This window comes from Melanaphis sacchari, unplaced genomic scaffold (assembly GCF_002803265.2).
Source record: "Melanaphis sacchari strain LSU unplaced genomic scaffold, SCAv2.0 Contig4_pilon_pilon, whole genome shotgun sequence".
Taxonomy (NCBI): Eukaryota; Metazoa; Arthropoda; class Insecta; order Hemiptera; family Aphididae; genus Melanaphis; species Melanaphis sacchari.
In genome coordinates, this window is record NW_020271335.1 from 9,524,900 (window position 1) to 9,540,943 (window position 16,044).

Sequence of the window (16,044 nt, forward strand, 5' to 3'; positions counted from 1 at the left end):
ATGTATACCTAATAATCAGAATAATTTTTTTAATATCGATAAGTTTCCAAAATTTTTTCGTGGCTATTTATTTCTAATAGACAAGGACTTCAAACAAATGATTATATAATAATTTTGCTTATAGGTACTTTCAATTTTTGTAAATGTCTACTACTATTAGTAGATGTAACTTATGAGGAATCTTATATCAAATTTTTAGTTCAGAAATGTTAAAATTAAAAATATTATGAATTTCAATAAATTTCGTAATATTTATAAATTCTGCAAAAATGTCTACTTTAATTTCTTATAAAAAGTATTTTCAATATTTTATAATTACTGTAAGTTTTTTTCTCAAAAATAAATAAATAAAAATTGATTATACATAAATTAAATAAAAAAAGTTTTGCATTTTAAATGTTTATAAATGGACCAAAAAGAATGAATATTTAAAAAATTATATAATGTTAAAAAATATTTAAAGCAATATCAATATATTTTATAAAAAATTTAAATCTACATTTAATCTAACCCAAATATAAACCTATAAATCATTAACTTTATTATATAGTTTGTATATTAAAATATTAAATATCAACTGTGACCTAACGTCAACTATAGATAATAGGTCAATCGTTCATGTATTATACGAGTATATATATTATATTATACACATTAAATGATTTAAATGCATTCATACATAGATATTATGTACATTATATATTAACTTTTACGCATAGCCGCATAGGTACTTTAATTGGAAAACAATTAATAGGGTAAAAAAAGATGTAAACTTTATACTGAAGATTATTTTGTTAGAATATAATTAGAATGGGTACACTGAAATATTTCTTTTTCAAAAAAAAGAGGGACATTCCCCTCATATCCTCCGACAATTTAAATTTTGCCCCCTGAGTGCCCCATATTCATTATAGTGCGTTTGTACTTTATAACCAAAAAACAAAGAAAAATAGGGGTGCCAATGTATAACCTATCCCTACTAATTGTTACCAGTTTCTTGTAAACTGTATGAAGTATAAACCCTGAAATAAATAAAAATTATTATTATTGTCTCTGTGTATAACAACTCTATTCCCAGTTGCAATCAAGAATATATAATAATAGTATTGTTATTGTTTTATTCGTGTTATCAATAGTTGATCTTTTTTTTATATCGACCGTTCAATGTTCATACACGGACAATGAGTACTGTATATAGACATAATATAGTCATATCAGGTATTATCTTATAAGTTATCCACAAGTCACAACAACAAAGTATTTAATTAGTAATTATTAATTCTATATAAGACGTAATACGCATTTACTTGGCTTGATTATTTGAGTTGCAACTTACAGTTCACTTCAATGTTTTAAAATCACGACAGTAATCAAAGTTTAAAGAATCAAGATGAAATTTATATTTCTAGGATTTTGCCTCTTTATTGTTTTACTTGGTGAAAATGTTTCTACCCAAAACCACAAGGTTAGTATATCTGTGATGGAATTAATTTTTAATCGAGAATTTATGTGCATTTAAAAAGACAAAATAGTTATAAGGATATGAAAAAAATGTTTTTGTATTTTACTTTATACCTGCATGCATTTTTATTATTTTTTTTAATTTATATTTTTTAATTGACATGTTTTTTATTTATGTATAGATGTACATATGTATACGAGTATATACATATATTTATTGATTTCACTTTAAAATGAATATGAGAAAAAAAACTTTAATTTTTGAAATAAAAATTTTGATAATCACCAATATACTTAGATTTTTTTAAATTGGTCACAAGAAATAAAAATTAATCTGTTTTCAACTTATTGGGTACCTAAAATGTCGATTCTAACAAATAACAATTATACAGTCTCATTACCTTAATTACGTCTTGGTTTAAAATATCTATGTAGAATTTTGACTTGCATTAGTTATTGTAATAGTGGGTATTTGGTTAATTGTCACCTGAAAAATATGGTATTTAAAAAAAAAATAAATACTGTTTAAAGGATTTGAAACAAACTGTTTTTCATTCTAAAAGCCCTATTTTATTTGAATCGTATTGAATACTGATCAATGTCCGCATTTTTTAGATTTTAAAAACAAGTTTGGTCTCTTTATTTTATTTTATTTAGATCCCAATAACAACTTTTAAACAAATTTGATTCTAAAAAATTAATTATTTTGTATAGTTAATAATTTATTATATTTTTCAAAATAAATAAATTGGAAAAAATGCGTGTGAGATCTAAAGAAAATATTAAAACATCCAAATACAATTTTAATATTAAAATGCATGAAAATAAAAATATTTAATTTTAATACCTATAGCTTGAAAATTAAGTATAAGATTCCTTACAAATTGACCTTAGTGGAATTAAAAAGAAAAATTTAACATAAAGCCACATACTAATCATACTAAATTATGGGTAAGAATTGTTCAATTTTTTGTATTTAAGTCCAATTGTCCGCTATTTCTAAACATCGATTTGTAACAATTGACCTAGATTAAATATTACGTTTTTGTAATGGTGAAAGTAACTGTTTTAGAAAATACAAAATATGTTAATTTCATTAACTGATCTATTTATAAGACAAGATTTAATTTTTGTCTAAATAGCTGCTAATTGTAATAATTTACTAAAATAAAATTGGGAGAATTAAATAATATTTGGTTTTTGTCTTGTAATTTTGCTCATTAGTGAGTAGTGACGTAAAAGTAATTAATTATTAAGTATATTATATATTACTAACACTATATTTACTGATGAAGAAAAATTCAATATTTTTATTTCTTTTAAAACTAAGTATATAATACTTTAAACCAGCGGTTCCCAAACTGTGCACCGCGGTGCCCTAGGGGCACCGCCAGCACTTTCTAGGGGCACCGTGGTCTACGTTTCATTGGTTCTCAATGAGTACTTTTTTTGTTCTATCTTTCATGTTATATACAGCAGGGCACCGTGGTTAACATGTTGCCCCTAAAAGGGCACCGCGTTCAAAAAAGTTTGGGAACCGCTGCTTTAAACCTATTTTATGTTTTAAGTTTTAATCTTGATAAGGAGGTTTATGTAAATACATTTCTTGATTTAATTAGAACAAATTTTAATTTAATGTACATGTTGCTAGCAATAGCCAAACTCGGCCAAATTAAATTATAACAGTAACCAGGAAAAATGTTATATACTCTGTAATACATGTTGAATGGTTAGAAAATATGATTTTTTGCCTGCCTATTCTAAGGTTTACCCTATTTCGACTCTTATTCAGTACACATAATTAAATGTATTCAATAACAAATACGTAATAACTAAAAGCAGTTTTAAACAAGTTATATTTACAGTCCTTAACTGATAGGAAAATAACTTTTAACAAGGTCTTTCCTTATTGCTGAGTCTTGATTGTATTGAGTTACTTTCCAAGGTAAACTTACCTATGCTCAAGTTTGCTCAACCTATCTTTTCTCTTTATCACTGTGTATGTCAAATTATTCTCTTAGCTAAACATTTTATAGTTGATATGTATTGCTAACAAAGATTTATCTATTAATTTTTAAATTATCATAATATGTAATTTTTCTCTCCTTGTTTTTTTTTTACATCTGATATAAAAAAGATATCCCTATCTACTTTATAAACTTTTGAATTGTATTTTTAATTATGTTTAATTGCTATCTGTACTTTAAGCTGCAATTCGTATTGAAATAAATAATAATAATAACTACCAGCTAATTAAAATTAATTGATTTCATTGTAAATTGTAATAGTTTTATGCTTTTTTTTTTATATAATATATAATTAAATTATTTGATAAAAATTTATTTTAGACAAACAAATATAATTAAGTAGCAATAGTAATAGTAAATAGCATAAAACTGCGTAAGTATCTAAAAATTTTAGATGTTAAATTATTTGTAAATTATAACAAAAGTATTTTTATTTTTTACTTATTTTGTTAATATTATATTATTGAAAGTATTAGGTATTTACATAGTATTCTTTAAAATTCCCAACTAAAATATTTAAGTTTAAAATTCGAATTAAACTTTAACAATCATTTATTTCATTATCCAAGTTAAATTTATAATGTATTTTTTTGCAAAAATATTCAGGTAAAGTAAGAATTTAAAAATATGAAACTTTATTGAATATTATATTTTTATTTTGTTCATCTAACAAATGTTGATTGTAACATATCAACTACTTAATAATTGGTAAAATATTCTACTAACTGAAGGCCATACTATCCACTTGCATCAAATTTGGTTTAGAAGTAGATAAATAGTATTTAAAATAAGAATTAGATATTATATTAATTATTTTTATCTTATTTATTAAAAATCAAACTTCAAAGTATAATATATTTTAACCTTTTATATTTTTGGATGATATAAAAATAAAAATATCAAATAATATATTCTGGTTTATAATCCTAACTAAAAGTTTTTAGAAATATATGAAATAATAGAACATTTTTGGCAAGTTAATGGAATTGGATTTTTGTCCTCTCATTGTATAAAAAGATTTAGATTTAGCTTACTCGTATATTTTTAATTAAAAATTGAGGCCCACTTTATTATAAAATGTATATCTAACCTAACCTAACCTAACCTTACCTAGAAAAAACTGTTATTCTCTACAGTTGCAGTATACTTTAAGTATACCCTTCATAATTAATTAATGTCTCATTCATTCATGGTAGCTGCTAAATAAAAGTATAATTTATAAAACATAATTAATTAATATCTTATTTTTAACAGTTGTATCTAAGATCTAAATCAGATATCCAGGAATAGTTGATAGTTTAGGAAAAAAATTAGAGACTAAGCTACTATTATATTATGTTATATAAAAAATCTAAAACTAAAATCTCATGAAGAATTTATTATTAATGAATTGTCCTATAAGTTTAACAGATCTACACTTAAAAAAATGCTAATGAGTGCTTTTATACATGACCTCAAAACTTTATAAGTCACATTATACCAAACATAACATAACATTTATGTTATATCAAGTATAAAAATTCAGTTTTTGAAAAAATATTTTTCTTGTTAACTATATTGATGATAAAGAGACAAATAGTTAATACTAATTATTTTATTGCCTGTAATTATATAATCTTTTCACCTATATGTGAAAAACAAAAATAATTATGAAGTTAATTCAATATTAACATTTTAAAATAAATGGAACACTGTGTAACATTTATTATAATTAAATATATTATGAGTTTAGTCTCACTTATTGGAATGCACATTATTGCTAAATTGACTAACATATTGATATATAAGCCACTAAATTTAACATAAAAAATAGCTTTGTGAAGTATATCCCTAGGGCATAAGTCTTGCTTGAACTTTAAGTTTTAACTATTTATTTCTTAAATTTTTGGATAATTGTATAATTCAAAAGAAGAAAATTAGTAAGAATACAATCATTTAAACTTTTTGATCATTTTTAATATTAATTTTGCTGATTGTTATTTTACTACCCACTACATTCCTAAATTATTCTATTGTAGAATGAGAATAACAAACATTTTATCTCCAAGTTTTACAACCATCGTTATTCTGTGAGAAATATTATCAATCATAAAAAAATAAAAAGACATACTGAAGAAGGAATAATTAATACATTTATAAAACAATTATCTGATATTGCATTGCAATCAATGGAAGGATTTTCAAATTATGGGCATAAATTAATTGAAGTTGAAGAAATTGGCAATGTATCACATGTAAGATAAAAAAAATTTTTAGATAAGATTAGAAAATTAAAATTTGAAATTGCAGACTTCAAATCAAAACAAAATAGAAGTAACAGCATGTCGTTTTAATGATTTGAATCAGAAAAAAGAAATAGAAAAGCATCCTGAACAAAAAATATCAAGAAATGATTTTTTTGTGAGTTTTTAATGTGTTTAACACATTCGAGACGAATCATTTGCGAGGTGCTTGATAAAACTATGTACAAAGAAGACGGACCATTTTTACTTCTTCCCCCCCCCCCCCCCGGAGACAAGCTGGTTTTACCACTTTTCATACAATTATTATGTTTTCGATTTTTAGTCAATTTTCATAATTTCATTGTAATATAGCAAAAATATTAAAGATTTTGTCAAAAAAAAAAATTATTTCTGTAACTTAAATTCTTTGTATTTTTTTTACGGGTTAAGACACAATCAAAAATGACAAATAAAAATCAACCATTATTTTTTAAATATAAAACTTCAAAAAATAATATTTTACTAATAAAAATAAAATATATACAATGTATTTTTATTTTTAAAATAATTCAATAGCTAATAACAATATTATGTAGGTATAATATGTAATAAGCAAGTCTACATAAATATAACATTATTACCATTTAGAAACAAATATTGTCAAGCCGATACACGAGAGTCTAAGAAAATGAAAAATTATTTCGCTAAAATTAATAATTGAAAATAAATCCATCTATTATTTAACAGCCAACGGGCGCTACAAATTAAATTCCAGTGACTGCTTCACATGTAGTAAATAATTTATTATTTTTATATAATTAATCTTTACGATTTTGCCTATCGATAGATTTTTACATTAAAACAATAGTTTAAGTATATGATTTTATATCAATTTTTAAAATTTGATAGCAAACATAACGCGCCAAACGCATGACTTGTCTCAAATGTAACTTAGATTATGACGGTCCGTCTCGAATGTGTTAAAAAATTTTCTCGGGATTACATACATTTTTTTGGTTTAAGGTTTGTGATGTATGTCAAGTTACAATTAATAAGACCGAAAACAATACATATAAAGCTGTAGAAATGTCATGTGTTTTACATGATTCTCGTACTTTTATTCGTGCTCCAGAGGTTAAACAAATTTATAATATTTTTCTATTTGAATGAGGAAAGTATTTAATTTATTTTATATTTATAGAATGTAATAGCAAGTATAAATATTTCCGATATCAATAAAAATATTCATACTCCTGATCAAAATATTGAAACAAAATAAATGATTTTTACAAAACACATTTGCAAATTTAAAATTAGGGACGAAAAATCTAAATTGGAAATCATAAACTATCTAGTATACTATATACTGAAATGGATATAAAGTTTTTTTTGTAAGAACTCATTTCAAAATATAATTATTTTAAAAAATGACAATTTAATAATTATTATCTATGTAATTTTTACAGATATCAAAATGGAAAAATTTCAAAACATCAAAATATAGTTTTTTTATAAACAAATATTAGTATAGAATATAAGAAAATTGTATGAAAAATACTGTATTTTTTAAGATTGTAGACTTTTGACTTGTTTAAGTATCAAGTTAAGAGTTAACTAAGAAATATCTTTTGTTTTGTCAGATTTATTTTTAATATATATATTTTAAAATAAAAACAATCAAATATTTTGTGTATTTAGAAAATTATAGTTTTTGCTAAAGATACTATAAAATAATTAATATTTTTCTAGATTAATAAATTATAATATATTATAATTATGAACATAAGATCAAAACATTTTTTAGAACTGATATATTGATATAAAAGTTTTAAGATGGGTTTTCCAAAAAATAAACTAATAATCACAATAGTAATAATATAATTTTTAATGGTTTTTGTAAAATTGACAAATGGCTTATATTTTGTATTAGTTATATTTAATAAAAAATCTGCAATTTAAAGATTAAAATTGTATTAAATATATAAAAAAATATTATGTACAATAATAAATTTTGTATTTTATTAGTTGCATGATTGATATTATACATAATCATTATCAGTTAAATCTTACAATGATAATTTTATTAAAAGGTAAAATTTAGCAATATAATTTTACAAATCTGATAGGTAACCCTTCATTAATAGTAGAAAATTTATTTTCTATAAAATATACCTATTTTATAGGAGGTCATATTCTAAGAATTCTACTTTAAAAACATATTAATATAATTTTGTATTTCATAAATTATAACTGCAAATAATATTTATAAGTATTAGGTACATAAAGTATTGATGTGAATTGATGGAAACGTATCACATCAATAACTTTAAATATAAAAACATTTATTTAATTTTCATTATAAATGCATATTTATTAAATCTGTTGGGAATGCTTAAAACTAATTTTCTAAATGAATTATATTGCTAGAAAAACTTAGTAATATTTCAAAAGTTGTATTTTTACCTTTAAAAATTATGTTTGAAACTACATTTTTTACTATAGAGGTTAATTTTTATTTTTTTGTAGCCATCTCCTGTGGGAGGTTACAATGATATTAATGCTGATACTGAAAACATGAAACAACTGGCTATCTTTTCATTGGATTCTATAACACAACAAACAATGTCTAAAAGATCCTTGGGGTTAATCCGAGTTATTTCTGCAAAAAGTCAGGTATAATATTAAATTATATTCAAAAATATTTTAACTAGATAAAATTCTAATTTGTAATTATTTAACATTTAGGTTGTAGCCGGAATAAATTATAAAATAAAACTATTGGCGTGTGAAAAAGATTCATCAAAAGGCGAGGATATTGTCATGGATCACAAAGTGTGTTAATCTAATTTTCATTGAAAATTTGGTCATTTATTTAATTTTATTTAACTACTTCTTTTTTAGAATTGTCGATCGTGTGATGTAATCATATGGGAACAATCGTGGTTGAACAATAAAAATGTTACTAAAGTGGCTTGTTCTGAACCTTCTGAACTTGCTTCATTTTCAAATATAGCTGTGACTAAAAGAGTAATATTAAATTAAAATATATCCAAATGAAAAAAAAATATACTATACATTTTACTCTACATAGGACATACATGAAAATGTAAATCTTGGAGGAAGATTAAATTTGAATACTAATGATAAGAAAGTTCAAGATATAGTGGATTATGCTTTATTGTCTATTGATAAAGAAGAAGGATCTAATAAACCACACGTGCTATCAAAAATTATAAATGTATCCAAACAAGTAAAAAAAATGACTTTTATTTATAATTATTTAATTATCAGAATAAAAACTAACTAAATAATTTGATATTATAGATTGTGTCTGGAATTATTTATAATATTGAAATGGAAATATGTGAGAATTCTACAGGTGAAGTTGATAAAAAGGTAATCTATCAAATTAATTAGTAGATAATTGAATGATAATTTTGTTTTTAAATGTATAATAACAACTATCATCTAATTTAGATAATGTAATACAATATTGTGGAAATGTATGATATTTATTTTATCATAATTTTTAAATAAAATTTGAAGCTACATAAATAAAATGAGGTTATAATATTAAAACTTACAAGTACTAGTGCATAATAATTGTTTCTTCTTAATTGTTTGTCATTTCATTTTTTTTTTTTTTTAAATAAAATATCTGAGGAAAAAAAGTTTATTTCCCTTAAGATATTTAAGGACTTTTGATTATTAGATGATAATTTATACTATTTATGGATTATCTATTATAAAAATTTAATTATTGCTACTTTTACTATGTATTTTTTGTTATTTTACAGAAATGTAGAATTTGTAATATTAAAGTGTGGGAACAAGCATGGGAAAACAACAAAAATACTTTAAAATTCAATTGTTATAAACCAAATAAAACCAACATAGATACATCAAATTCTGTAAGTTCACTTATAATTAATATTAAATATTAATTATTTATGCCCATTATGTTTTAAACCTGAAGTACGCTCGGTATATATTTCATTTTGATGTTTTATTATTTATTATTATTAACAGATTCAATTTTTGTTAATTATTTATTGATTATTATGCTAAACTTATCAGTTCACTGAAGAAGTTGCAGTATTTTCATTGGTCCTGTGTGCTATAATTAATTTTATCTTAAGGATACAATTATACACTTCATTAAATTTTAAATCTGTTAACAGTTTTTATTTTTTTATTAGAAAACATTTATCCCGAAGAAAAATATTAATGATGATCGATTACAATTAAAGTCAGATTTTGAAAATTTTATCATGGCAAATAATAAGATGTATTCTAGTCTTGAAGAAAAGAATAGAAGATTCCGAATATTTGCTGCTAATATGAAGAAAGTAAAATTATTACAAGCCCATGAACAAGGAAGTGCTATTTATGGAGCTACGCAATTTGCAGATCTTACAAGTAATTTATCATATAATTTAAAAATAATATTTGAAAATTACAATTTATCATGTCATGATTCAATATTTTAAATTTTTAGATTGTATAAAAAAATAACTTAAAAAAAGTTTGTAACAACTTTGTCTTGGTAATATGTATTTATTTTTTGGTATTTAAAATTTCTTTAAAATTTCAATAAACAAATTTAACTAAATTATAATTAGTAAAGGAATTTCATAATACTCTATGAAACACTTTTAGTGCAAAATCTTATAATAAACTTATTGTTTTAAATGTCTTCCTTTTTTCATTATCTAAAATTAAACAAATTTCACTTTTGGTTACTAAAAACATTTTTGTATAATAAAATAAGAATTTAATATTTTACTAATGGATTAATAGAAAATGAATTTAAAAAGAAATATTTGGGCCTGGACTCATCATTGTCAAGTAAAAACACATTACCTATGGCAGCTATTCCACAGAACGCCTCTATTCCTAATGAATTTGATTGGAGAGACCACAATGCAGTAACACCAGTAAAAAATCAGGTATTTAAAAGCTGTTTTTATTTAATTTTAATCAATAATAAATGTTTTATTAGTATTCATAATCAATAATCATTTTCTTCTACATTTAAACAATGTAACTTGTTTGAAAAATAATACAAATATAGAGTACATAAAATGAAAAATGAGAATAAAATTATTAATTGTATTTTTTTTACATTATTATTTCAGGGAGCTTGTGGATCTTGTTGGGCATTCTCAGCCATAGCCAATATTGAAGGACAATATGCATTAAAATCTAAAAAACTTCTGTCCCTTTCGGAACAAGGTAATTATTAATTATCAATTGAGATTAAATATTTCAAAATTGGATTTTTATTATATTAATATAAATTTTATTTTTAAAGAACTGATTGACTGTGATAATTTGGATAATGGATGTGGTGGTGGCTTAATGACTCAAGCATTTGAAGCTGTCGAAAATTTAGGAGGCTTAGAGACAGAGTCAGATTATCCTTATGAAGGTCACGCAGATCGAAAAGGTTGCCAATTAAAAAAAAGTGAAGTGAAGGTATCAATATCCAAGGCTGTGAATGTATCTACAGATGAAGAAGATATTGCCAAATTTTTAGTTAAGCATGGGCCCCTATCTGTTGGAGTTAATGCTAATGCTATGCAGGTATGTCATTTACAATTTTAATATTTTGTAATATGAGGTATTGAAAAAACTAAGAAATTCTGTATTTTATTCATTAAATTCTTTACTTTATAAATTTATATCTGAATCTCAATAAATCTATAAAGAACAAAATGTTAATTATAAAGTAGATTAAAATATTCCTATATTAATAACCTCATGCTGTATTGGAATAGGAAATAAGATATTTAAGTAGAATAATGAAAAACTTTTATGATACAGGAAAAATCTTTTGATCTTCAAATTTCAGAAGTTTCCCATAGCAAAATGTATGTAGTTATTTGTTCATTAAAGGCTCAAAGAAATTTTTTCAATACTTTTAAAAATAAGTAGAGTAAATTGTTACCAAACATTAACATTGTTTATATACGATAAAATTTTAAAAATATTTTGCCTCTTTTTGAGTCGTTTATAAAAATTAGAAATTTTCTACCTTTATTTTTAGTTTTTATGACTTATATAATAATATGATAAAAATTTTCATTTTTGAATAAAGAAGTTTAAAAATTGAATACATAACTCCTCGTTTGTTCTTAATGAAATTAAAAAATATCAAAAATACGTAATCACAATACTTTTTCTTTTTAACATTTAAAATTGCCATGATTACAAACTATTTTGTACTTAGACTGACAGATTGTTTCCACTCAGAATCGTTTTTTATTAAATTTAAATTGCAAATATTTATAACATTAGTACCCTCTCAGTGATAGATTTTATGATAGATTAAAGATTAAATAACCTACTGTACAACAAAGTGACTTTTCTTGTTTTTTTAAATCTTTATTTAAAATTTTTTATTAAAACTAACTACACATTCTTGACTGACTTACACTCTTTGTATATAAGTAATCATTGTTATTTCAGTTTTATATGGGTGGTGTATCACATCCAATCCATGCATTATGTAGCCCCAAATCATTGGATCATGGTGTAGCCATTGTTGGATACGGTGTCCACAGTAAGTTATTGCATTATATTTAATAATAATTAATCAATGTGTACCAATATAATAAATAATAATATTTATGATCGTTTTCAAATTAAAATATTGCTTTGGTTAACCTTTAATATTTTCATTTTAGGAACTAAATATACCCATAAAAATTTACCATATTGGTTAATTAAAAATAGTTGGGGACCTGGATGGGGAGAAAAAGTAAGTTAAACACAAATATATTAAAATATGTTTTTTTTTCAGAATATCCTTATTTAAATACAACTTTACCGTTTTGGACCATTAAAAACAGTTGGGGTGACAAATGGGGCATGCAGGTAATGGGATGTAAAAATTAAGGCACATAATAAGTCATAATATTTAATCAATAATTATGTGTTGTTTATTATTAACAATTAAAAAAGTGGTCCAAATAGTGTGAAAAAAATATTTTATTGTTACTTTAATACTATGTGCTTGTTTATACTATTATTTACTATATATTTTATAAAGTTTTATGATATAGAATACTATAATGTAATATTTTTTATAGGGTTACTATTTGCTCTACAGAGGTGATGGATCTTGTGGTGTCAACCAAATGGTTTCTTCAGCAATTATTGAATAATTTCTTGTTAAATTTTAATCTAACAACTAAATAATTGTTCAAACCATTAAAGATTCTCAAAATAACATACTTAATAATAAACATTGTATTAATGTTTTAATTTTTTGAACTGTAGAATTTTACTATATTAATTTGAACTTATGAATAGATTTTTAGTGTATCTAACACTTATTTTATTATTATTATTATTATTAATCATGAACTATAGACGTACCTACTTAATTTCTTTTTTATATCTAATATTACAAAGTTTTTTTATTATTTTTTTTTTTTTTTTAACTAATAAAACAATGAACAATTAGATTTATAGCATTTAGTTTATCTACTAATTATTGTAATTTATTCCTCGGAAATGTTCTTTTATGCTTTAAGGGTATTGCAAACGGATAATTTTTAAGGGATTTAGTATAGGCTTTATTATAGATTTTATTTTTGCAAGTGTATGCATTAATTGTAAATGATTATAAGTTTTGTAAACTACCTATAGACCTTATACGTTCTATAATAGGTAATTTCCAACCATTATTCATTCGCATCAAAGTGCAGTTTATTGTTAAATTTTTTATGTGATTTTCCAACAGTTTGGCAATTTTTAGAACTCGTATTAAAAGAAATATATATATAAACATGTGCTATGTGTATAATATTACATAATGAACATAATATTATATATTATTGAACTTTGTAACAAAACAATGATACTTAATATCCATATACTTATATTAGTTATACTTGCAATAAAAAAAACTGCAGTAATTGTTCTGTTGTATAGTAGGAGTCGATTTTATCTCGTCATTGGATTGGTCATTATGATGGATATGTAACTTATGTAGAATCTTGTAGAATATGGTTGGTAATCCTATTGATGTATTATCATGTTATTATATTAAAAAATAAATAAAAATTAATTTATGTTATAATTATTTATATAATGTATAAGATACATATATAAAAAAAATGTTACACCTCTTTATACGAGTTATTACTTCTTATGGTTAATCCTCTATCAAATCTTGATTTTTAATATTAAAATCGTAGCATTTTATCTTAGTTGAAATTTTGCAATTTAAAATAATTAATTATCGGTACTTTATAAACTAATGTTTATTTCTCAGAAAAGTGCTAGTTTAAAAATATTAAACAAGAAAAAGTAATAAATAAGTAATTTTGTAATTTTACTATGAAAAAAACTAAATTACTTGAAAGAAATGTAATTAATTTATCATCAAATTACAAATTTAATAATAATAGTTTAAAAAATAATTTTATTACAGCCATTACAGGAATTTATAACTTAAAATAATAGTTACTCCTTAACACTGCTATCATCAGTATTTAGTACACCTGTCAGTCCTTAGATATTAATATATAGGTTAAAGGTTTACTATAGGTAAATTATTATTATTTATTATTTTTATTATTATTACATAAGTACCTGTCAAAAGGAAAAGTTGAATATTTATTTAATTTTATATATCAATTAAATTATTACTATTATTATTCTTCACTTATGTGTGCCTATCATTGTAAATAATTCCTGTATATAGGTAGGTATCTAAGATCTATTAAAATTAATGTTTAAAATAATTATACATTATTTTCATGATCATAATAATGCTCTTAATTAATTAAATTATTTGAGATTGTATGATTAAAACATTACTTATCCTTGTTTGCCCTAATTTACTCTTTTTAATTATACTTACAAAAAAAAAAAAAAATAAAATAATAATAAATATTTTTTTCCTTGCTTGGATACCTACAAGATACAATTTAATTTTCTTATTATACAGCTGGTATGTACTACACATCAGTAGCATACATAGTGGTAGGGTTCTAGGATTTTATCCCTCCCCCACCCAAATTTCTTTCACTTCATAACATTCTTTTTATATGTTAAATAATGTCTATTGTCTATGGACTATGGTCTTTTGAACAATCATTTATTATAAATTAACTATAAAAATATAAATAAGTATAATTTATGAAATTATTATTTTCATAACTGAATAAATATTGTTTACCTAGTTATTTTATTATTTTGTTTTCAATATACATTATATTTTAAGAGAAAACAATTAATACAAAAATAGGAATTTAAAAAAATTATTTTGTGTTATAAAATGTTGATGATATATTTATTAGTTTAGCTATAGTGTAGTAGGAGGGGGACAGAGCACTCACAGGTATCTGATCGATCCATACTGAAAAGTGAAAATCCAAACCGTACTAAAATCCTGCATACGATACTGCTACACGTAATCATATTTATATATTTTAGAAGGTATATATTTATTAGTTAGGTACCTATGTCATTAATCATAACTTAAATTATGCTATTGATATAATATACAAGTACTAAGTGGTTCTATAATTTTCTAATCATATATTTTAAGACATTACCTAATAAATGTAGATTTTTATTATATCTACTCATTATAATAGATAGGTATATATTGATCATTGATGTATTTAAGTAATATAATATGTAATTTAAATTATTTAAATTATTATTCACTGTATTGAACTTAATTTAGGCTAGGTGGACTGTTTGCCATAATATAACTCATTTGGCTTCAGATAACCAGGACGAACTGAAGGGGGTCATGGGGGGTGTTACACCCTCCCATTCGGCAGTATTTGATTTTCAGTCAGCAGAATAAAACTAAAAGTAATTTAGTTACTAAACTATGAGTCGCGATCATATTTTTATATTTTCATTTTAAGTGAGTCGCGTTATATTTTAAACTAGATACACTCATCATGTTATTGTGGGTCACCAAAATTCAAATAATTTCCAAAATGGGTCGTACTATAAAAAGTTTAGTCGTCAATTTTGTAGACTACACCCTTCCCCCGCGATTTTTTCTAAGATCGTCTCTGTGGATGACTTTCTAAAAAGTATATCATCGCTCTATTTCTTCAATTTAAAGATTTAATTTAAATTGTTGCCTAAAGATTCACATACATTAGTTCAAACATCTACCACAACTTTAGTGAAAGAAATTAGTGAAGGCTTATACTATCATTTTGGACTAGAAGCTGAAATAGAACAATTGTTTAAAATATATGATAATTTAACACTTCTGTCTATTTTGATATTAGTAGTAAGAATTGATGGTCTCCCTTAAATCCTAGTCAATTGTGGCCTTGTCTGGGTTATTT

At 23.1% G+C, this 16,044-nt stretch overlaps 1 protein-coding gene across 2 annotated transcripts; it reads left to right on the forward strand.

Annotated features, from left to right (window-relative positions):
• Positions 1-1,178: 1,178 nt before the first annotated feature.
• LOC112598764 (cathepsin L-like) lies at positions 1,179-13,791 on the forward strand. Of its 2 annotated transcripts, none has more exons than XM_025345363.1 (14): positions 1,179-1,465; positions 8,237-8,383; positions 8,456-8,542; positions 8,612-8,737; positions 8,802-8,960; positions 9,035-9,106; positions 9,508-9,621; positions 9,910-10,129; positions 10,511-10,659; positions 10,849-10,945; positions 11,025-11,296; positions 12,182-12,275; positions 12,516-12,589; positions 12,805-13,791. In XM_025345363.1, the coding sequence occupies exons 1-14, from the start codon at positions 1,391-1,393 to the stop codon at positions 12,877-12,879; spliced, it is 1,761 nt and encodes a 586-aa protein (XP_025201148.1). In that variant the 5' UTR covers positions 1,179-1,390; the 3' UTR covers positions 12,880-13,791. The 2 variants fall into 2 exon arrangements, with proteins under 2 accessions (XP_025201148.1, XP_025201147.1); XM_025345362.1 differs by lacking the exon at positions 12,516-12,589 and adding an exon at positions 12,400-12,473 and having other exon boundaries at positions 1,183-1,465.
• The last annotated feature ends 2,253 nt before the right edge of the window (positions 13,792-16,044 follow it).

Bases quoted from the DNA above. Each gene is read 5' to 3' on its own strand.
- LOC112598764 (XM_025345363.1), top strand. From the start codon at position 1,391: ATGAAATTTATATTTCTAGGATTTTGCCTCTTTATTGTTTTACTTGGT. The intron at 8,384-8,455 runs GTATAATATTAA...TTTAACATTTAG, and splicing joins TTATTTCTGCAAAAAGTCAG to GTTGTAGCCGGAATAAATTA. The intron at 12,590-12,804 runs GTAATGGGATGT...TATTTTTTATAG, and splicing joins GTGACAAATGGGGCATGCAG to GGTTACTATTTGCTCTACAG.